The sequence below is a fragment of the Aythya marila genome, assembly GCF_965140915.1.
Source record: "Aythya marila genome assembly, chromosome: 2".
In the NCBI taxonomy this organism is placed as follows: Eukaryota; Metazoa; Chordata; class Aves; order Anseriformes; family Anatidae; genus Aythya; species Aythya marila.
Genome location: NC_139043.1, coordinates 118033182 through 118056639, shown reverse-complemented (window position 1 = coordinate 118056639; position 23458 = coordinate 118033182). Strand labels below are relative to the sequence as shown.

The window sequence follows — 23458 nt, the reverse complement described above, 5'->3', positions numbered from 1 at the left end:
CCCAGGTGTGTCCAGTCAACCACCTGAAACTGTTCTGCCCCAGTAGTTTCCCAGCGTGTGCAATGAAGTGGTGGAAATGGAACCAATTCAATCACAGATGAAGAATCTAAAGCAGGATCAATTGGCTGCTGTTTCTTCTGGATAACGTAAATGTGTTTTTTTTTTGTTGTTTTTTTTTTTTTTTTTTTTTTTTTCTGAGATGCTGGTCCCTGCATGCTCATTCCTGTACCTGATTTGGTGCTTCAGGTGATAGATGACATTGGTGCATAAAATAAATTGTGGGTTTGTTTTTTTTATGTTGTTGTTGTTGGGTTGGATTTTGGTTCTCTCCCTGCTGAATCTCACTTGGTCTTTGAGAACCAAGCCTGATATAACACACTTTCTACTTGGGGGATATTTTATAGCGTCTTGGCAGAACTTACAAACCTCAAGTTGTAGTTGGTAAATGAAGAGTTCAGTGTATGGCTTTGTATTTTACTTGAAACAATGCTAGGAATGTTTGGGTGCAATTTGGGTTCCCAAACCTTGTTTATAGGAGATGACCTCACATGAGGTTAGGTTTTGCAAGTGTTCTCCTGCTGCTTAGTGTCCTGCTTAGTTTTTGTATGCATCTAGGGTGTGTTCTTGACTCATATTCCTCAGCCCTTTTCTGAGTGGCAATTATGTTGGAGCTTTTTGAAAAAGGCAAAAATGAAAAAAAAAAAAAAAAAAAAAAAAGAGCAACCAGAGTTTTTCACTTCTTTGTTTGTGTACCAGCCTTACCTGCGGTACTCTTTCTTCTTCCTGCTACAGATTAAGTTCTGTTTGTCTTGGCAAGGTGCTTGCCTTCTCCTTTTCCCTTCCTCCTTTTTTTTTCCCCTGAAGCTACTTTTTGAACCAATACTGATTCTCATCACAAGCGAACACCTTCCACGTCACTTCCATTTGATTTTTTTTTTATTATTTTCTTAATGCCACTTTTCTGGGACAACACAAACAGGAATATGAAAAAGCCTTCAAGCAAATTTGTATTAGCATGCTTTAATTTACACTTAAGTGTAGGTACTTAGATTTTAAGCAACAGCTATTAAAAGATTGATCCTCATGAGTAAAGAGTTAATGGACAAACACCAGTGGATGCGGGTGGGTATCAAAGATGTTTCCACAGAAACGCTATTAGGGCCTTCATTGAAGTTTCTTCTTTTTCTCCCTCCAAGCTGCTTCTGCTGTTGGTCTCAGATACAGCTCAGGTTTAATGCAAACCCTGTAACAGCTCAAATGCCCTTCCACCCGTGTTAAAGCTCGAGGCTTTGCCCTGCTGGCCGTGGAGGCTGCCGATTCATTTCATCCTGGAAGGGGCACTGCTGCCTTCTCACTCTGACAGCAGGGCTGCTGCCCTCTGAGCAGAAAGGTCTCGTTTCTGGCCACAGTGTTCTTGCCCCCGACCCCTTCATGCTGTACAGTCTGTGTTACTTGTTGTTCCCCTCCATGAACTCATTCAGGTTATTAAACCTGTGCAAAACTATCCTGAGGGAACTCCGCAGCTCCGAGTGGAAGCTGGTGTTCCTCTCTGTCTGCTAATTTGATGGCTTCTGCAGTTTGAAGTGAGTTGTCTCCTGAACTGTAAGTGGTCTCTGAGGAAGCTGGTAGGCTGGGTTGGACAAGGGAGGCTGTTAAAGCCTTTTTCCTTCAGATTTTGAAATGATCAAATGCATTAGGCACATATCATTTTCTGAGAAGCTTTCTTGAAAGCTTACTTACTGTTGGCAAGACTTTATTCAAGGATAAAGACCAGACTGCTAAGAAGCTAAAACATAAGGCATTGAGCATTCCCCCATACAGATATTTTAACAGCATCTGAGCTTTCTTTGAAAATCTTGTCTGTTTTGTTCCTCTCTGTCACTTTCAAATCAATATATCGCTTTTTAAAAATAGTTTAATGTGTCAAGGTCAATGTACGAGGAAAAAATAGTAAATTGTATCTGAAGAAATGCCTGAAGAAATTTCTGAAGAAATGTGGCTTACTGACCTCATCAATCTGTTGTAAGTAACTAAATAGCCTGGTGACCACAAAAATTGTGAATGTTAAGCCTGTGAAATGTATCTTTATTAGGAAGCCAGCATAAACACATCATACAATATGCTAGGGTATGAGTTTCATTGCTTGATTTCAAAGGATATTTGAGTTGGTTTCCATGAGCTTTCCAAGAGAAGGTAGCTACTTAGAAAAAGGTAATGCTATTTTTAATAAATGCTAATGAAATCACTTGTTTCAAGTGATTCAACTTCAGGGAAGTTTCAAGTAACAACGAGGTTATACATTTCAAAAGTGGATTAAAATGAGCCACTTGCTGATGCTTAAGAAAAATACCGCAAACTTGATCCTCTTGTGTTTGCCTGAAACAATAGCAGCCAGTATTCATTGTTACTGTGCTATAGGAATACAGGGTTTGAGAGGAATATGGGGTTTGAGAGCAGCAGCCACACGTAGAAGATCTCTTTGCTTTTTTATTAAAAAACACAAGTGTTTGCATTAGAACAAAACCTCTTTTTCCAGGTACTAGTTCTTGGTGATAATTTTAAAAGGAGAAAAAAATCTTTTTCATTTTAGATTCAGCTGTGGTGTTGTACATTTGTCAGTTGATACTTACGGTTTGCTTTTTGGGGAAAAATTAGATACAAATAGATTCTGTTGTTGTTTTTCTGTTGGGAGGGGGGTGTGAAACCACTTGTATTATTGAAGCAGTCTGGCTCTTCTCACTGGAAGGCCTTGGTTAGATGTTTGCCTGACTAATGGCTGAGGTTGAGTTTTCTTGATGTCTTAGGGTCAGACATGAGGAAAAAGGAACAGGCTTACCTAGTCCTGGTCTTACGTGACTTGACACTGGGTTTGTGAGCCAGGCTGTTCTCCAGGGCAGCATGGTAAGTCATAGGCTTATGCAGCACAGGGAATAGCCCAGCTGCTCCGTGGCTTGAGACCACGATTCAGTTCTCCACTGCTATGCATTTAATCCGTTTCATATCTTGGGTATCATTCCTTTCCTTTGTGTGTGTGTTTGCTTTCTCTTGTCATACCCAGAAGAAACAAATTACTATTCTAGCTCTGTACCAAACATATGTACAAATTCCTGCCATAGGACTATGTAGCAGCTGATAACATAAATTTTGTGTGCCAGTCATCTTGGTACCACAAGTGTCTTTCGACTACCTTCTGTAGTTCTTCGGAAGACAATCACCCTGCTGGTTCCTCTGCAGTCCATCTGCTTAGTTGCATGTTGAAGATCCCCACTGCTATAATTGTATAGCTATTGATCTCCTATTTTTTCAGACCTTCACAACACTGTGTTTGCCTGCTGATGCCATGTACCAGAGAGTGAGCTGTTCCCCTGGTACCTGTAAATACTTGTTAAAACTCCTGGCAAGCCTGAAGTATCATTGTGTGTGGTGAAGGCTCTCATGAGGGACCCCGTTGATACAATTACTGTTAGTGGCTCTACTTACTTACAGTATTTCAGAAATGAGTTCTATCGAACGTGATTTACCACTTGTCACAAAAGAAGATTTACGGGACCTCTAACATCATTGCTGTGAAGCTGATTGTCCCTCATGTCCATAGTGTCTGTTCCCTGACAAAAAAGTGGAAGATTTTACAAGCAAATCTGAGTGTTACCTTTGTTCCTAACTTTAAATATTTTGGCTATTGGAACTTAGAAAACTTAAGTTTGTCCCGTGTGACTTCAATTAGGTGATGCGTTGAAAAATGGGATTTAATGGTAGCTATGTGGAAGCTGCTATGGTTTCATACTTCTCTACCCCCTTAGGATGTAGAATATTCCTAGTGAAGCTTTTTTCTTCAAAATGCAGAGCTGGAGCTTCTATTTTAGCTTCTTGAAGGTGAGTGATGGCACCAAAGCCTCTGAAAGTTGGGAATTCAGTTTACACCTGTTGATAGGATGTGCATTCATAGGTTGCAGTGAGTTTGAAAGATAAACTTCTATGAGAAACAGAAGGCAATCGGTACTGTGCCTTCTGAGAAATGATATGTGAAGGCAAAGACCCTGAAACTCCATTGGAAACCTGAGATATTCAAGAAACACACAGTAATGGTAACTGGGGGAAAGGCTGAAATGACCTTTGTGGATTTGCATTGAATTTTCTTAGGGAGATTTATATGGCTTATACTGTTGTAACTGGTATTTTTTTCTAACATTTTAACTTTAACTGTTTCTTAATGGCATCACAAAACACCTGTATTCAAGAACGCAGGGGCAAAGATAATGCACTGGACTTTTTGCAGAAGCAGGAGAACATTAGGGCAGAGAGTCTTGGATGCGGGGTGTCAGGAGGAGGTGTTGAGCGTGTGGATCCACTTGTAAGTACAGCAAACCTTTGCCTTGGTGCATTTAGTGCAACACAGACACAACACAAAATTTACATAAACAGGATATATTTTCCAGTAATGCTGTTTTTTTTTTTTCTAGTATGAAATATGCTGCCCTAACAAGCAGACTGTTTAATATGTAGTTCATTTCTTGAACTCTCGACATGTTTACTGCTTGCTTTTTAAACGTGCCATACTGCTCTGGGGACACTTGGTGCTTATTAGCATTGTCACAAGCATTCCTTGTAAAGCACCTCATGACCACAATGCAGAACTTAGCTCAAAGCGTGGATGTGCATAAATGTTAAGTACTTCTGCAGATCAGGCCGGCTCCACAGACAAACAAGCTGTTGTATGTGGAAGGGAAATAAGATGTTGCTGCTCTGCCTGCTGTGCTGATACCCGCTGTCATTCCCTGCAGCTGAAATGCATAGGTGACCCCGTGCTCACCCTGTTAGTAGAGCTGATGAGCTTTCATTACTTGCAGCAGTTAATTTGTTAGAGGATGTAGTTTCATGTTATATCAAACCTAACCTATTTGCATTTGCCTTGCGTGAGTGTTGGCATTACCGTGATCCTGCGATGAAATACTTTAGAAGACTTCTTCAATTTTTGTTGTTGTTGTGGTTTGTTTTCTATGGGATTAGCCCATAAACAGATTTCCTGTGGGCTTGAACAAACACTGGCACTGGTACAAAATGCCAAAAAGTTATTGGAGAATGCTATTTTAGAGGGTATCCATAGCGTGGCTCAGCCATGTTGTAAAAACCATGCCTGTGGTTTGCACTTAACACTTGAAACCAGTGTCACTTGGCTTGCCCTGGTAAGATCTTATCTTCTCCATTCCACCATGTGAGTTCCTGCTCCACCTTTTGTGTCATTGCATATTTTGACTGGCTTACACTGATCCGAGTTAAATGTAGTGTTGTTATTGTGTTGTTATTATCTTTATTACATAAAGACTGGCTATGCTAGGATAGTTCCCGCCTCAGACATATGAACAGACTGAAATATCTAACCTTGACTGTTTTGGAAGAGCATCAGTCAATCATCTTTATGTGTATACAAAGTTTCCGTACAGGCTTGTTCTTTTAAAAAGTTATTTTAAATTAATTAATTCTCAGGTGTTGGGAGGGCGACAGGGCACATACAGGGTAGGAAGGCCCTGCAGAGGGACCTTGACAGGATGGGCAGAGGCCGGTGGGATGAGATTCAACATGGCTAAGTGCCGGGTCCTGCACTTTGGCCACAACAACCCCATGCAGCACTACAGGCTTGGGGAGAGTGGCTGGAAAGCTGTGCAGAGGAAAAGAATCTGGGGGTGTTGGTTGATGCTCACCTGAACATGAGCCGGCCGTGTGCGCAGGTGGCCAAGAAGGCCAATGGCATCCTGGTTTGTGTCAGGAATAATGTAGCCAGCAGGACCAGGGAGGTGATCATCCCCTTGTACTCTGCTCTGGTAGAGCCACACCTCGAATGCTGTGTTCAGCTTTGGGCCTCTCACTACAAGAAGGACATCAAGGCCCTGGAGTGTGCCCAGAGAAGGGCTACGAAGCTGGCGAAGGGCCTGGAGCACAAGTCCTGTGGGGAGCAGTTGAGGGAACTGGGGGTGTTTAGTCTGGAGAAGAGCAAGCTCAGGGGAGACCTCACTGCTCTCTGCAGCTACCTGAAAGGAAGGTGTGGGGAGCTGGGTGTTGGCCTCTTCTCACAGGTAACTAGTGATGGGACCAGAGGGAATGGCCTCAAGTTGTGCCAGGGGAGGTTCAGGTTGCAGGTAACTAGGGATAGGACTAGAGAGAATGGTTACATCAGGGGAGGTTTAGGTTAGAAATGAGAAGACATTTCTTCTCAGAAAAAGCAGTCAGGCATCGGGACGGGTTGCCCGGGGAGGTGGTGGCATCACCATCCCTGGGGGTGTTCCAGGAAAGGTTGGACGTGCTGCTTAGGGACGTGGTTTGCGGGTGGCATTGGTGGTAGGGGGATGGTTAGACCAGATGATCTTGAAGATCTCTTCCAACCTGAATGATTTTATGTTTCTATATATGTTAGTGAAGATTTCCCAAACACTTGATATATTTTATTAAGAACATTAACTGTTTCATGGTGTTTTCTTTCTAATGAAATATTTTTTGTTTATTTATTTGCAGGTTTTCACTGCTGCTTCTTAACCTGGAAGAATATTACTTTGAACAGCACACAGCTAATCATATCATAAATAAAGGTTGCAGGGATGAAAGGTATGAAAGGTTTACACACATTTGTTTGCTCTGGTCGTTGTAGTCTCATGTATCTGTAAAACACACACAACAACTACAACTTGTTTTTTGTTCTTCTAGAAAAATCAGAGGTTCTCTAAAAATCTGTTCAAAATCAATAATTTTTGAACCAGATGAAAATATCCAACCCATTATCAAGGTAAGCACTGCAACCTTGCAAGTTCTTGATAAATTAAGATTCCTTTTAAAAAGCTTTTAAGAAGGGGTATGTGTTTTTCTGACTTGTTGCAGATACCACTGAGAGACTGCGTTAGTATAAAAGCCCCAGAAGACAATGAAGCAAATAATCCTTTCACTCGGTATGTGAATTTGAGTTACTGTATCTATGCATTTAACTCTAAAAAGCTGAAATGCCCATCACTTTAAATATCTTATTTACATTTTAGGGAAACATCTGGAGGGATTTCTGTTGTATGTAATCAGGTAAGAGCTGCATATAACAGATTCTTGATGTATAAACATGAAAGGTTACATTCTTTAATGTTGTCTTTCTCAGAGCTGGAATTTTAGGGTGAGAAGTTGACTGGAAACACAACTAATTGGTGTGAAAAACCTTAGCATTAATGTGAGACTGTTGTTGGAAATCTCAAACTATAGAAGATTTTTTTACACTACATTTTATAATGGAGCTTAGGGCAATGTTAGAATTGAATGAAAAAGGCAAATAGACTGATCTCAAAGTGGTTATTAATCATCCTTGTTTTCATCTTGATACAGATATATATAGATTTTTTTTTTTCTTTCTGCAGCATATATTTGCAATGGCAAAGCCATCTTTGTCCTTTCAATTCAGCTTTATAAAAACATTGGACTCTACTGTATGTCCACCAGTCATTTTCAGTAGCTATCCTGAAATGTGGGCTCAAGTTTCAGTCATGAGGTGTGATTAACTTGAACATGTTTGTACATAATGTTAACTAACAGAATATACTTCAAGCTTTGCAAAACTGGGGCTGATAAGTGTTCCAGAGCTTAAAACAAACAAAGAAACCTCTCATGTTTTCATTTCTGGAAAGAGCAGAGATGAGATGGGAAATACAAATATGCTAGAATGTTTGAGAAGGTAAAATGTCTTTACCAAAGATTGAAGGCCTTGTGTTATGTACTCTGGCAGTCAATGAGGTACCCAAGCATTTAATTTTGTCTATGCTGTTTTTTATATTTAGTGTTTTACAGTTGTTGTTGTTTATAGGTATTTCTAATTGTTCCATGCAAACTTGCAGGTGGTCTAAAAAAAAGTGTTGTCTTTTATTTCATTACACCTTTTATTCATCCCATATGCTGATGTTCTGAAGAACAGATGAGTATAAAAACATTCATGAAGAAAAGAGAATTAACTTTTTGAGTGGCAAATGTTATTTGTCCCACTACGTGTAGCATGCCAGTCATCCTTCTGTCACTGGGGAAGTGCTCTGAAACATTTTGCTGTGATGATAACGCTGGTATTTTATATAAAAGGCATAGGGACTTTCAAGTGTAAAGTACTCGCTCAGTGGTTGTATTGATGATAAATCATGATCTAGTTCCGAATATTTTTTTAGTAGAATTTCTGTCTTGTAGGAAACTGTACACAGTGAATAATTGGATCATCTTCAACATGTTCACCTTTTCTTTGGGCTCAAAGCTGTTAATGCATAGCTGGATAAGAAGCTTTGCTTTATGTAACAAGAAAACTAAAAAATAATGACTATAAAACAGCAAATATAAATAATAATTGGAGAAAGGTCCTCCAAAATATGAAATTAATGTAGTATGCTAAATTTTTTGTTCTGCTTCCATATGTTTTTTGATGTGTGCTGTTGGCTTTTCCCTCACAGTTTGGAATTTGGGACTTTCAGTGTAGAATAATATTTAGTTATCGTACAGAAGTAAGTGCTGAGTATAAAGTAGGTGCCTCTTACTCTGAATTTTATTCTCCTGTAGCCTGGTTCAGGTCTGTAAAAGCTGATGTCAGATGAAAGGAACTAATTGCCATTATTATTTGATGTAGCACTTCAAGAGGCATGCTGAGCCTTCAAGCTTCTAAGCATGCTGCTCAATTTCTGCTGGCTTGCCCGTACTGTGAGTTGTTACACGGCAAAGGTCAGCTATGATGTTAGCTTCTGAGCCCTACTGAAGTCCAGGTAGACAGTGTCCACTCCTCTACCCTGATCTGCCAGGCTGATAACAGTATTTCTCTTGGTTTTGGTTTTCTTTATTTGCCTTTGAATGCAGACCCACAGGCGTGATGCTCTCTGTAGGAAGCAAACCAAGGCACTGGGTCTGGTGGAGCCACGTGGATGCCTGGTGTGTTGAAAGGCTCTCAGGCCGTGGTGTAGAATAATGCAGTTGGTAGTGCAGTCTGGTGCCTTTCGTGGAGTTTAGGACTGAGTTAGTCTTAATCAGGCATGAGATTTTAACAAGTTTGAGTCTTTCCCATGGACAGGGCAAAACAACACTTTTCTGGCTTTTGACACCTTTGAGACAGCAGATGATAAGGTGATGAACTAGTGTGCCAACAGTTAAACCTTTGTGTAGGAGCTGTGAAGAGAAAAATCTGAAGGTTTCATGTGTGTTTTTTTGTGTTTTTTTTTTTTTTTTTTTTTGGAGGGGGGAGGAGGGGAAGGTCCTCTCCAGATCTGAGTAGCATCAGAAATACAAAACTGTCCAAAAGCGAGCTATTGAATGAGAGAGGAAATCTGACATTTGTGGCTGTTGGAACAGGAAGCAAAATGTTTGGCAGTGGACAGAGCTCATTTGAGAGGTCTCAGGGTATTTCATGAGTTGCCTCTATGGGAAGGGGCATTCCTTTCAGGGCAGAACCGGAGGGACATGAGCTGCCAGACAAAAAGGTGGGGGGAGTATTCTGTTGAATGGGGCCAGACTGGTGGCTATGTTTACTGCCTTTAATCTTGCAACTCCTTGAAGGTCATATGATGGGAATAAAAGCTCGCTAATTGACTGTATAAGTGAGTAAGCCTCTGAAATGCATTGGACACTTGTCCCTTTTGTGGTTAGCAGCTACAAAAGGTCATTGTTTTTCTGCAGTTCATGTAGGGTTGTTAAAGCAGGATATTGCAACCCAGTATTTTGACTGCTTAAACAGTGTTTTTAGCTCTGCCTTTATCAGGATTTATGTTTATTATTGATGTGGGTTTGGGTTTATTTTGTTTTTTTTGGATGTGATCTTTTTTTGTTTGGGGTGGTGTGTTTTTTTTCAGACTAAAACTAACATTCTTGCTTTTTCAGGCTTTTCTCATTAAAGAAAGAAACATTATTGCACCCTATAAAACAGTCAGAGTAAGTATACAATTTTTCACTGTTTTTAGTGAACTCTTGTTCTGCAAAGACCTATCCTCTCATTTCGGAAACCGTAAGGTGATTATAAGTTGAGGAATATGACAATAAAGCTTAAAAAATTGTACACATTGAATAAAAAACAGTGCTTGAATTCTTCTACAACATATTTGTATTATTTGTTGGAGGACATACTGCAGACCTTGCTGCCCTTGCTGTGCAGCTCTGTGGGCTGAACAATCAGACAGAGCTGTCAGCTGGCCACTGGTATTTAGTGGCCACTTCTCCTCAGTTCTAAGCACACCCAGATGAGAGATTCCTAACTGAGATTTCCCAGCTGAATGCGTTGCGGTTCAAAGGAATGGCAGATAAGTCTGCTTACAGCAGAAACCAGAGCTTGCTTCTGGTTCCTTTCTGCTGATGGGGTGAGTCTGCTCCAATTCTTGAGCCTGAGGGCTTTGAAGTGCACAAGTAAGGGTTTTTCAGATGGAATGGGAGATGGTTTAAGATACAAATACAAAATGAAAACGCAGAGTCATTGAAACGCTATTTCTGACCAAAAAGTCTTTCCAAAGGCAAGAATTGAAACAGGCTATTGTATTATATTTCTTGCCATATTCGTTCAAGTGAAAGATTTCAGGAGTCATGGAGTCCATAAATATGTATTGCTGCTATAAGAGACAAGAAATTGTAGGAATTGTTCTCTCAACAACTGGTTTAGGTTATTTTGTTGATATCTCTTAAACTATTTTATTTTATTTTATTTCTTGATTTTCTTTTTTTCATTTGCTTTATGCCATTAGTTCTTTGTGTTAAACCTGATTTCTGTTTTGGTCCTTGTATTTTCCGTTTTGCCTCCAAGTGCACCATTTATTAAATATCTTATAACTATCACATTGTCAAAACAGTGAAAAGATAAAAGAATTAGTGTTTTTTTTGTAAGGTTTTTCATTTTAATTTGTCCCGAATCAAGAGTCATTCATACCTGAACCATTCCTGAGAGTTAACCGTTACAATTTCCTTCACAAAAGTGCAGGTATGTTTCTGTGAATTAAAACAGAAGTTCAGTTTGCCTTAAGTCACTTCAGAATATATATTTTTTAATTGCTGCTAGATGTCTTACACTTAGATCATTGCCAGTTCTGGATGCTTCACTGAGTACTGGAATCTGGTAGTACATTTTAGCTTCCATGTCTTCCATTGATCGTTTGAGATCAATTACAAAACACTGCATTGCTGTCTTTGCACGCAGCTGGAGAGCTAGACAGAGAACTGCTCATGAAAGCTTCTGCGTTGTAGGCTGTAAGCAGCCCTTGTAGACCATCCGCTAGAATATGAAAGTTATGCTTTCCCTGTTGAAGGAAAATTGTGTGCTTGTAAAATGTTACAAAGTTTTTAACCAAATTGCTACTGAAATTCTAGATTGTTTTGTTTCCTTAAGTTTTAAATTAATCCAATTGTATCCACCGATCAATGTCTTGAAGTAGTTTTACTGATAACTATTTTAAAAGTCTAACCAAAGATAAAACAAAGCCCTACAGAAATGTGTTAATACAGTTTTATACTACATTCTGGGTCTTTCAAGGGATCCTAACCACCTTTGCTGAAGATGACTTTTGTGTAAGAGTCACTGTCAGCTGATCTGCACACATACTTTTAATATAGTTAAGTCAAAATGAGAAATGAAATGACACTTGAGAGATCTGGGAAGACTTTGTAGAGGAAAGAAATGAACATCACCCAACTTGTGTGGTATACTCATGAGGTTTTCACAGAATTGTAGGGGTTGGAAGGGACCTCGAGATCATTGGGTCCAACCCCCCTGCCAAAGCAGGTTTCCTAGAGTTTTTATTAATGAGTAGTCCAAACATATAATTACATTTGGAATCATTCCAGTTTAAAACTATTTATGTAGAGAAGAATGATGACTTTTAAAGCCAGGTCTTTCAAGATTGAATGGGCTGGAATATTTTGTCTAAAAAACTATATATAGTAGCTGTCCAAATGTATTGCCATTTACTAGTCAGAGCATTTACTAATTCTATATTTACATGTTTGTGATACTAAACTAGTTAGAGCATGTACTAGTTCTACACTTACAGATGTTTTCACTATATTAAATGGATCGCTTCAAAGTTATTATGTTGCATTATATTAAATGACTGACCAATTATTATGTAAAGAGCTTACCACAGGGAAGATAGATTTGTAAAGAAAAAAAAAAACTTCGGGTTTAACATAGGTCTTTCAAATATATACTGCAACCTGTGGAAACAATTTGACAAGGTTTTAGTGTATTTTAATTTTAGGTGTTTTTTTTTCTTTTATTTTTTTTATTGCTCTTTATTTTAAACTTACTTATAGTAAATATCCTTTTGGTTTTAGGGTACTACAGAACACTTATTCCAACTGGATGTGGCTGGGAAAGTAGGAGATGTTGTGCAAACTCTACATCAGGTATGTGGTTATTTGGTATCACTACACACTTTGTCAGAGTGTCTTTTTGGTATTTGATGGGGAGCTTTCTTTAAATATTTTGAGTAACTTATTCTCAAAGTGAAATGATGGGAGTATCTTTTTTTTTTTTTTTTTAAATGCAGCAGTTGAACATAGCATCTAGTTCTGAAAACTGTTGTAAGCTACTCTTGTTAGCTTTTTACTATGCCGGGTGGTAGTGTATAGACAAAGTAATAATAATAATAATTAACAAACATGTTCTACTTTAAAAAGAAAGAATAATAGCTCTTGTAGTACTCCAGCACTAAGAACACTTCCAGTTGCTATTGACTTGTGACTTGTGTGGGAGTTCTGTGCTATTTCACTTAATGTTCAACGTCCTTTAGCTCTACAGGGCTTCTTGTCTAGATAAGATGGGAGATCAAGCTGCCATGGTAAGTATCTCATTATTTCTATCAGAATATCAATGTTACTAATGAAACTCTAATTGTATTTGGATCATAGACTGTATTTTCTTTTTTCTTCACATTAGATAACTGCTATACTGCAATCCCGTTTGGCTAGAACTTCATTTGATAAAAACAGGTATTTTTCTAATAACTTCCTACTGGGAAAATATATTTGAATTCTGGTCAATTAGTCTTCTGCTTCAGTACTTAAGTGCTTCCTCGGGGAAGCAGAAGTTCTCTAATTCAGAGAGTTATCTTCTTTACATTCTGAACCACCTGGAATGGAGAATGACAAATTATGTGTTGTAAAGATGAATGTGTTATTTCCCCCCATTTCTTTCCTCTTCAAACTGTTCAGTTTACCTATTAATTTTTTTGCAAACTGGGCATTGGTATATGCAGAATAAAGCTCTGTATAGAAAAATGAACATAGAAATAGTATACTGCTCTGAGAATGGTGCAGAACACGACATGGTAAAGTAGAGGTCTCAACAAAGAACTCTCTTCTTTCCTAAAATAGTGAAGTCCCCATTGTGACATCCCATGGTTATAAACTAATCTGAAGAATTTAAGGGTAGCTCTGCGTATGTAAGAACCAGAGGTAAACTTACTCCCTTTCTTCACTTGTAGATTTCAAAGCATTTCTGAAACGCTGAATATGGAATGTAAAGCAGAAATGGTGACACCACTGGTGACTAATCCAGGGCATGTGTGTGTTACTGATGCTAACTTGTACTTCCAGCCTCTTAATGGATATCCTGTAAGTGCCTCATAGATGGTCTTGCATATGATGTGAGCACGCTGCTCCTCTAGTGGACAGGTTTTTTAATATTATTCCTCTTAAATGCACATGCAGCACATCTCCAAAAAATTGTATTTTCAGTTCTCATAAAAAGTTCCTTAGCATTCCTTTAATTTATGCTGCTCTGATTTCATTTGGTATATCTCAGTACTCTGACTCTGCGCTAACTTGCTTAAAACTTACCTCTTACTGCCTAAGCACAAAATGTCCTTTGCTCATTCTCCATTAATATTTAACAGTAACTTATTGTAAAATTTCATTTAAGATAAAGTTCTAATCTTACTCTTTGATGCTGTCCCTACCTGGTGAGAGCTTTATATACATTTACTTCATATTGGAAGATGTATCTAGGTTTTAAACGGAGTATTGCTTTCTCTAGAGGAAAATTGAGAGCATCTCACTGCTTTGGAGCTTTGTCACAGAAGTAGCAGCAATAGTTCTAGCAGGCTACTAATATACTGAAAATGTGTCCAGACAAGTAAAGTGTTTCACATTTTTATGACAAAATGCCATTCAATTTTCATCCATTAGATGGCACCATTGGCAAACATTTTGCCCAGCAACCCAATGGCTTCCTTATTTTTTAATACAGATCTTTGTGTTCTGCACATCTTTTGCTTGATAATTCTTACTGGCAACAGATTTAGGTGATCATGCATTGTTCATCTTTTATTCTTAAGCTGCTTTGCTACTCAGACAAGAACCAACAGCAAAGACAAACTTCCTTTTTTTAAAGTAACTGCTTAAAACCAGTTTCACTTCTAAAATGACATGGGTGGATATTGCTTTGATATTGCTAGTATCGCTAGTTCAGAGAAACTTCAGATTGATTGGAAAGGTTAATGTAAAAGAATATACATCTCCTGGAATATCTCAGTCTTCTTTCTTACCACCCTACCCATTCCCCCTACAGAAACCAGTAGTACAAATAACACTGCAAAATGTACGTCGCATCTATAAAAGAAGACATGGTCTAATGCCACTGGTAAGATCAAATATGTATATACATATATCTTAACAGCATGCTGTGTATATGTTTTGTTAAACTGACCAGCTGAAGTTGTGTGCATCATCAGGTAAAACATATATGTTTTTAAAAACAGTGGAATATTTAGTGAACAGCACTCAAAAACTAAACCTAAAACACTAGAAGGTGTTTTAGTTCCCTGTGTTGTCAGAAAGATGGAAACAGGAAAATTGAACTCTGTCAAGGATGAAAAATTTCCTTCATAAGCAGTCGGTGTAAGGGAAGGGAGAAGGGAGTACCTCTAGGGAGCAATTCATCCCGTTTATCTCAAACACCTATCTTATGATAGAATGAATTGCCCTCTCATGGTGTATTTTCTCTCTGGATTGATTCATGGAGGGAGCCTGATCACTAGTTTAGTTTGAGACTAATGTGGAGTGATGAGCTCTGCTGTACGTGACTGAGGGATACTGACAGTGCTGTGGTGGAACCTCAGTTGTGTGTTCTCAGTGTTAACACTGAAATTTCAGTATTGAACAAAATTCGCATGTCAAAATGCCTTTAAACTAAGTGGACCTTTAACTCTTTGCCTCACTTCATTCACTTAGGACAAAAAATATATTACCTGTCCTTAAACAAGTTAGATGGAGCCAGTCTGTGGACAGCTGTAAATCTGTTTGCTTAGTGGGGTGTAAATTGAATACTTTTAGGGTTGGAAACAGAAAAGATCAAAACATTAGACTGTATGTAGGCAAAACCACTGCCCAGTTTATTAGTCTTAAGCTTTAGATATTAGTAACTGGAATATTTTGTAAAAACATGAATGTTATACCTTGTCAGTAACTGCTTTCAATTTGTTTTTTTTTCTTCCCCTTTAACTTCTAAGGGACTTGAAGTATTTTGCACAGAAAATGATCTTTGTTCTGATATCTACTTGAAATTCTACAGCTGTCAAGATCGAGATGAGCTCTATTTCCTTATTGCAACATATCTAGGTTTGCAGTATTTATTTATTAACGTAGTTTGTAGACTCTTGTGAGGGGAAATTTGCCTGGGTTTTGCTTTCTTGATTTGTAGGGAGAATTGGAAGAATAAGCCCTAAAAATTTTTGGTAGAAGCGAAGAAAGTTCAAAATGAATGTTGCAAAGTGGCATGTTTTTTGTTTGTGTTTGAAGAACTGAGTATGAAAGCTGAGACACATTCACATTATTAAGGTGAAACTGATTCCTTTAATCTGCAACTTGATAGGTAGTGCCCAAAAACCAAAATAATAAAATAGAGTTTCTTCAAAGCAAGGAGTAAGAAAGATCCACTCAGCTGAATTGTGCTTTGCTGGAAGAATATAGAGAGGATAGTGGGTGGATTCCATTCCTACCCCCTGTTAAGTCTGGGTATAAATTGTGTTGAGAAGGCTCCTGTAGTGAATGGATCTTTAGTGCAGGCAAATACTTGAACTTTCCTCAAACTCAGCAGCAACGGCTGATGAAAATCACCTTTCAAAAACAATTAAATTATGAAAATCACCTTTCAAAAACAATTAAATTATCATTTCTGTTAAGTCTTTTATTCATTAATTCCTAGAAAGTGGTACATATCTTTTGCAGATCATGAACACAAACTTTCTAAAATGCTAGTATGTGCACTGAGAAAATGAAAGAAAAAGGTAATAGTTATTTTTTCTAGAATACTACTACAACTGAAACACTGGAACTCCATGTTTACTGCCAATATTGGAAGTGTTTATGTAAATTTTGTACTACCTCGTTATTGTACCGGAACTGTAGTTCTGTTTTAATGAATTTGCCTAAATACCAGTTGACATTTTCCCCACTTCATCAAATCTTGGAGTATTCACAAAGGAAACTGGAAAATCCACAATGAAATAATCACTTAACTTGAGAATCCTTTTTGTCTTTTACATTTTCGTTTTGGAAAGGAAGTAGAGTTTGATATGATTTCCTCTGTTATTAAATTAATTGCATGCTGTTACCTCACTTCAGACTTTGCTGGATAACTTTCTCCTGTACTTTTTTTTCCAAAGACAAAGTTTCCAGGTGCAGGGACTGATGAAGTCAAAGCTTCCAGTTCCATGGAAATAAATTATTTGAGTGCAACTCTACTTTCCAAAGAGGTCAAAAGATGTACAAGGGGGTGAAGTGGAAAAATCAGTCTTCTCTCTTTTATTCTGCTTCCAGTAAAGTTTTTTGTTCTGTCTTGAAGATTTTGTTGATGTTGGACATTAGGGATAGGGCTCACCCTTTTATGATTTCTAAAGGTGCTTGTAACATCTCAGTGGCTGGATGCTTCAGTTACATAGTTTCTACTTTAGTGGTGGTAAAGTTTTATCTGCCACTAGTTTCTCTGTTTCAGTTGTCTTGATACTGAACTCCTTTTACATTTGTGTGTGACTCCTTGCAATAAATTATTGTCAGTGGGCATCTTTAGTAGGAAACATTTTTTTCTTTGCTTCCCAGCAGAGCTGTTTCTTGAAACTTGAAATCTTAAAGATTGCCTGTTTGCCATGAACACTATTCACGGTCTGCAAATATTGTTCTATACCTTCATAAACTTTCAGGATCTTTTCCACCTATCGTGACCATATTCAGCTTCAAAACTCCTTCTGGGTGATTTTTTTTTTTTTTTTTTGGGGGGGGGGGAGGAGAGCAGGGGGGCAGGGACGTACACATAGAATTGCACTTCAGGCCCATCTGAACAGGTATTACAAAATATATAAAGAATAGTAGCTATTGAAACACAAAACTTCCACTTAATTCTGATTGGTTCTTTTAAACAACTGTGCCCTTAATTATTTTACATTGATTAATATTAATTACAGTATAATTTTGTGGGTGGAACTCCAGACCTCAAAACCCCTTAATGTTATGTTTCATTTTAGAAAATCATATTACGGAGCATACAGCTGAAAGTTACATGTTACAATGGCAACGAGGACATTTATCAAACTACGAATATCTTCTTCATCTCAACAATCTGGCTGATAGGAGCTGCAATGATCTCTCCCAGTATCCTGTATTTCCCTGGATCATAGCAGACTACTCTAGTTCAGTATTAGGTATGTATATACAAGAAGCCATGTTAGTGCATCATGCCCAACATCTCTGGGGCAGGTGGGGGGGATGGGTGTTACACTGCCAAAAGTTCCAGGTACATCAAAATGCACTTGGTGTTAGTGGCCTTGGATGTTTTCATTTGTATTTACTCTTGCTCAAGAGTTCAGCGGACAACTGAACTTTCACTTTCTCTGTTAAATATTTCACTTTTCACATAAAGGCTCTTTAGCATCTGCTTGGTCACTTTGAAAATCAGTGGTATTGAACATTCAGTGTGTAAGAATGGATAAAATGGCCTTTCGTGGAACAATCTGTATGTATTGAAATGTACAGGATCCAGGTGTTCTTTCACAGTTCTGAATATTTCAAGTTGAAAGAAATAGGCTAACAAGGATGGTGTCTAAATAGGCTCATTGGTTAAGGATATTTGTGTAATTTGTTTTGGAAGCTTGTCCCTCTAAAACCAGTAGAGTAGAGGAATGTTGTGGTGTTGAGCACCGGCTCAGGTAGTGCAATCTGATTGTTTGGTGGTTTTAACTGTAGCATGCAGAATAGCTGAACAGAAATAAGGCAATACCAGCTGCTTTTGTGTCTCATATAGAAGACGATGTTAGTTGCAGTAACTGTCAAGCATGTATAACCACTAGCTCTTATGCAAGTGGTTTAAGAGCAATTCTACCGGGAAGGAAGGAGTTGAGTAGCTATTTAGAGCAAGAATATTATTCTTTTGCACCTGGGGAGGAGGAAGAATTACTGGGGTGTTTCTGTGGTGATTGTTGTAGTAGTTGTGGTTTTTACTATTGATCAGAATATATTTATTCCTGGCAATTCATAGTCTAACTATGTTTTTTTAGATCTAACAAAGCCTGAAACATTCCGTGATCTCAGTAAACCAATTGGTGCCCTGAATAAGGAAAGGCTGGATAGATTATTGGTATGTATATCTTGGCTTTTTAAACTGAACGTTTTAGGCCTTGTACATATTGGAAATAAAAGGAGCTTTGTCAAGCAACCTTTTGGAGTTAATGCACATATATAAAATACTATAAACCTTATCAGAAGCAAACTTGCCTATAAACTGTGTTATATTTATTTTCAGTTTATTAGTACTGATTTTACTGGTACTAATTTAAAATTATTTAAATCTGCTTCATCTCTCTTAGTAACATACTGTATGTATTGTACTTTTAAATATTCTGTGTGTTTGGTGTTGTTGTTTTTGTTTTTTATAGTAAGATCATCAAGTTGTCATTATTGTAACTGCATTTGTATGGCAGACACTGTTAACATACATGGAAATATAAAACTTCAAGACCAAAGGATTAAAATACATAATGTAAAATGTGTGCCTTACACAAGGCAAACTAACAGAAATCTTAAGTATCTCCGTGTTAGAAAAATGTTGAATTTGAGTGAGAATTTGTTAAGGGGAGGAAATACAGATCCATGCAGATCAGAGTTCGTTGAAATTTCCACATGCAGATAGCAGTGCACAATTTTTTTCCATTTCTCAAAATAGGCACGCTTTCTTTTCATAAACAGTCAAATACAGAATTACAGTTAGAAGGTCCCAAGTTTTTTTTGCTCTTAGTTCTTTTTATGAAATTATTTTCTACTATGGTAGGTTGACTATTCCAAAATAGTTTATGGAAAATGTTTCATGTTTTGCAGTCTTCATTAGTCCTTAATGAAGTATTAGAGAAGAAAATACTGCCATAATAGCTGCATTTTATTGATAAAATATTAAGTACTTTAAAATCATAAATGGTTCTTAAGGTTGTAATACTGATGATGCTTGTACTCTCCACTTCTTCAATAACAGCAAATACTTAATGGACTTTTTGTTTAGAGTACAATTGGGTTTGGGGGTAACACATAGGAGCTTAAGGCAGGAGGGAATCTGCCAGGCTGAGTTCAATCAATATGTGCCTTCCGTAATCTTAGTAAACTTCAGGTGAAAAGCAAAAATATCAAGTACTTTGAAGTTAAGTCACTGCCATGGTGTGTGGAAAGTGAGAGAAGAAAAAAGCAGAAGTCCTGATAATTCTGGAATATGAATTACAAAAAACCTTTGTGCCTTCTTACTGATTTACTGATCTGATTAAAGCAGCATAGTTATTAGTACTTAGAATATGTTTTGTCTTTAGGAAAAAAAAATTCTGGGAGGTGACCCTCAACTCCCTCTTTTTTTATTAAATAGATAAAGGGACAGTATATGGGTGTACAATTTTGAAAGAAGGCACGAGTGCTGATATTAAACAGAACTCTTTTCTTCTTCTTATGTTGCAGACACGTTATCAGGAAATGCCAGAACCTAAGTTCATGTATGGGAGCCACTATTCATCTCCGGGTTATGTTTTATTTTATCTTGTTAGAGTTGGTAAGATAACTTTTTACGTGTTCTCTATGCAGACTGTTGCCTAAGAAGGGGACAAGGTTTGAAGCCATCTGATAACTTTTTCTTTCTCCCTAGCGCCAGAATATATGCTCTGTCTGCAGAACGGAAAGTTTGATCATGCTGACAGAACGTTTAACAGGTTTGTTTATGTTTTGTTTATAGCAAAGTTGTTTTCATTTTAAAATAGGTATCAAGGGAGCACAAAGCTTTTAACATGGCTTTTGTTTCGTTTTGTTTAACAATTGTGTGATTGATGCATGTTGTCTAGTCTTGCAGAAACCTGGAAAAATTGTTTGGATGGTGCGACAGATTTCAAAGAGGTAAGTGGCCAGAAAATGTTTCAAGTCCTTCTTAGTGCTTACGCTGAGCTTCCTCTTCTCAGATATCTTCTGTTGATTTGAATTTATATGTTATTGAGGCTATTTAATGCATTTTATGAAACCTTTAAAGTTTTAAACTTTTCTTCTCTATAATTGTGTTATTCCATGCTTGTCTTTACATTCTTTTTAAGACAAATGTCCATATGAATAATATTTGAATAAGGGGGAATTATCGAAGTATATTAAGGGTGAAACATGCAATTTTATGTGCTGGATACACCTGCTGGAATCTCATTAGGATTTGGCTGCATTATAACAGTACATCCGGAGAGATTAAACTACAGAAATTTTATCTTAGGTTTTTGAGCTTTTTAGAGACAAAAACTTGTGGAGTATGTTGAATGATTGCCAGATTGTGGGTACTGTTAAATAACATTTCTTTGATGACAGGGTTAGTGATACTTAAATACTACTTTTATTTTAATAGTTAATAGTGGAATTAAGAATGGTTAGCTGTGGTGGTCTTTAAAACAACTGACTTAACCTCTCAAATTGTTCTTGTAATTCTATTTTTATTCTATTTTTTTTGTCTTGAATCATGTCTTAAAAGTAAGAAGGCAGCTCTGTGATTAGAGTTCTGAAGATACTCTTAGATATTATGGATTCATATGTCATACATATAATGTTAAAAATATTTATGCTACTCTGAATTTAACTTTGAGAATTACCATGTTGGTAGCCAGGAAGCCTAGTTGGAAGGGTAACAGAAGGAAGTTTCCGATGTTCTCTGACAGAGAGGAAAGCCTGGAGAAATGTCTATCCACCTTTAGAGCTTAATGTATGAGTTTCAATAACTATCATTTTTTATTAACTGTATTCTACTTAAAATGATCAAAGCTAAGCTGATCTCAGAACTTTCCGTTTCCTTTTCTACCAGTTGATTCCAGAATTTTATGAAAATGATTCTAGTTTTCTAGTAAACAGTTTGAAGTTGGACTTGGGAAAAAGACAAGGTGGAAAGACAGTTGAAGATGTAGAGCTTCCGCCTTGGGCATCAGGTACTAATAGTCAAGCTTCTTGTTTTATGAATGAATTAAATTATCATTGTTATTAGGTTCCTGGGATTATTCTTCTCTCAAAAGCTCTTACTCTGTTTCCTTCTGAAGTATTTTTTGCTCTTAAACACTGGTATAATAATTACATTTAATTTTCATAGCAAATTTGAGTTTGGTGTGGTTTTTTGTTGGTGTTGTTTTACTTGTTTAGGGCTCAGGTTTTTATGTGAAGAACAACATAAATGGATACCAATACTGAGAGGGATGTTGTCTTTAATTAACCTTTTTATTGCCAGGTCCTGACGATTTTCTTCAGAAGAGCCGAGAGGCTTTAGAGAGTCAATATGTATCAGAACATCTTCATGAATGGATTGACATTGTGTTTGGCTACAAGCAGAAGGGAACTGAAGCAGTTGCAGCTCACAATGGTAAGTATACATTTTATTGAAATAGAAAAAAAACAAAACAAACAAACAAAAAAGGTAAATTAACAGCCATCTGTAATGCTCGATTTGCTTTGAGCTTTCATAATTATGCTTGGAATTCTTGATCCTTTAAGGAAATACAGTTCTTTAATGGAAATGGTGCCTTATCCAGTAAAATCTATTGGCATCTTTGAAGATGTATTTTAAATGGTAGGCAAGAAGATTCTGCAGCATTGCGGTTATTTGTTCACACAGTGCGGTGTTGCAATGTGGTGTTGAAGTTGTAGTGTTTCCCAGTTAAGAATGGGAATTCGTAGGAGCCTCCACACAAATGTGTTTTTAACATTCCTACCGCGTAAGATTTTCAGTTCTAAAATTCCCCCCCTCCTTTTCTGTGAATTGTCAAGGGAAAGAAGTATCTAATGGGCTACAGCTGTTTAGGAGTGAGAATGGAGGAAACGTACATGGTGACTGAGTTTGTCCTTGTGTAGTGTGTATACTTCGTGTGTGGAAAGTTTCATTGTTCTGTATATATACTGAACGTGTATAGAGCCATTGTAAATGCTTATAAAAGAGGATGTTATTATGGGATAGCTATGTTGGCATGTTTAATTTCTCTAGACCTAGTAGGAATACCAACAATCAGTCTATTCAGTGGTCTGATACTTAGCTTAAGAATGTTACTGTTTGGTAAGGAAATGTCTTCTTGGTAAAAGAACATTAGCAGATTTGTATTATAGAGTGAAGATACTCTGTCTATTTCAGAAGCCCTGATCCTTTTGAAGGATTACAAGTAAGAGACAACGTGAGATAGAGTGCACTTAACAAGATAGATAAATTTTGTTCTTTTCAAATACTGGGAGGGAAGGAATAAATACCTCTTAATTTTGCTTGTCAATGCTTTCTACTTTAAGAGTCAGATGATGTGATTTTAAAAATATATATTAATATGCTTTTTCACATGCTTTTAAATCATGATTGGCTGTATGTTAGGCTTGCAGGGTCTGGTTACAATATGGTTGGATGCTGTAAGTGTCAAGTAAAATATACCAGAGGCTTTGAATGAGGAAAACTGGCATTTAAGTTACGGCATCTGTATGTTGTCTCACAAATAAACTTGTAAAACACAGCGTGCTTCTCTCATTGCAATGTGGATGAGTTTGCAAGACAGTCTTGAGCAGACGAGAGACAGAAGGGTTTTGTGTAAGAATGACAAAGACAAAAGACAAAGTAAGTGTTCGGATACAGAGGTCCCAAATTAATTCACTGTATTTGCAGCTGCTACCATTATGAAAGGACTGACTTCTGAAACTTTTTCTGAGTGTCTTAGAAATCCTGGATTTTATTTCAAGTAAGAAACACAGGATTAAAACACAGGATCTCAAACTCTCTAGCTTGATGAAATAGCTTGGTTACTAAAATATAACTTAGTTGAGTAAAAATATAAGTTGTTCATAGCAGATACCTAAAGAAAATGAACCTTGTATATTTATATTGTATGAATTTATTTTTTTCCAGTGTTTCACCCATTAACTTATGAAGGAGGAGTGGATTTAAACAGGTAATTAACAAAAATCTGAAGACATTTGTTAAAGTAGTTAG

General features: G+C 37.3%; 1 protein-coding gene across 5 annotated transcripts in view; it reads left to right on the top strand.

Moving 5' to 3' along the window:
- Nucleotides 1–23458, top strand: part of NSMAF (neutral sphingomyelinase activation associated factor) — a 37050-nt gene that overhangs the window by 3192 nt on the left and 10400 nt on the right. For 2 of the 5 annotated variants that reach the window (XR_014316965.1, XM_082754014.1), the window contains exons 2-20: nucleotides 6508–6597; nucleotides 6697–6775; nucleotides 6868–6935; nucleotides 7023–7059; nucleotides 9865–9915; nucleotides 12298–12369; nucleotides 12756–12803; nucleotides 12902–12954; nucleotides 13449–13578; nucleotides 14534–14605; nucleotides 15474–15582; nucleotides 17484–17660; nucleotides 18513–18592; nucleotides 19948–20038; nucleotides 20132–20195; nucleotides 20325–20376; nucleotides 21314–21434; nucleotides 21728–21859; nucleotides 23375–23417. Coding sequence is in view for 4 of the 5 variants with exons in the window: in XM_082754014.1 (XP_082610140.1) it covers nucleotides 6508–6597; nucleotides 6697–6775; nucleotides 6868–6935; nucleotides 7023–7059; nucleotides 9865–9915; nucleotides 12298–12369; nucleotides 12756–12803; nucleotides 12902–12954; nucleotides 13449–13578; nucleotides 14534–14605; nucleotides 15474–15582; nucleotides 17484–17660; nucleotides 18513–18592; nucleotides 19948–20038; nucleotides 20132–20195; nucleotides 20325–20376; nucleotides 21314–21434; nucleotides 21728–21859; nucleotides 23375–23417 (1569 nt within the window). In the remaining variant the exon portion in view is untranslated. Of the gene's footprint in view, nucleotides 1–6507; nucleotides 6598–6696; nucleotides 6776–6867; nucleotides 6936–7022; nucleotides 7060–9864; nucleotides 9916–12297; nucleotides 12370–12755; nucleotides 12804–12901; nucleotides 12955–13383; nucleotides 13420–13448; nucleotides 13579–14533; nucleotides 14606–15473; nucleotides 15583–17483; nucleotides 17661–18512; nucleotides 18593–19947; nucleotides 20039–20131; nucleotides 20196–20324; nucleotides 20377–21313; nucleotides 21435–21727; nucleotides 21860–23374; nucleotides 23418–23458 lie in introns of those variants that run through there. The other 3 variants (XM_082754016.1, XM_082754015.1, XM_082754017.1) reach the window with 3 other exon arrangements.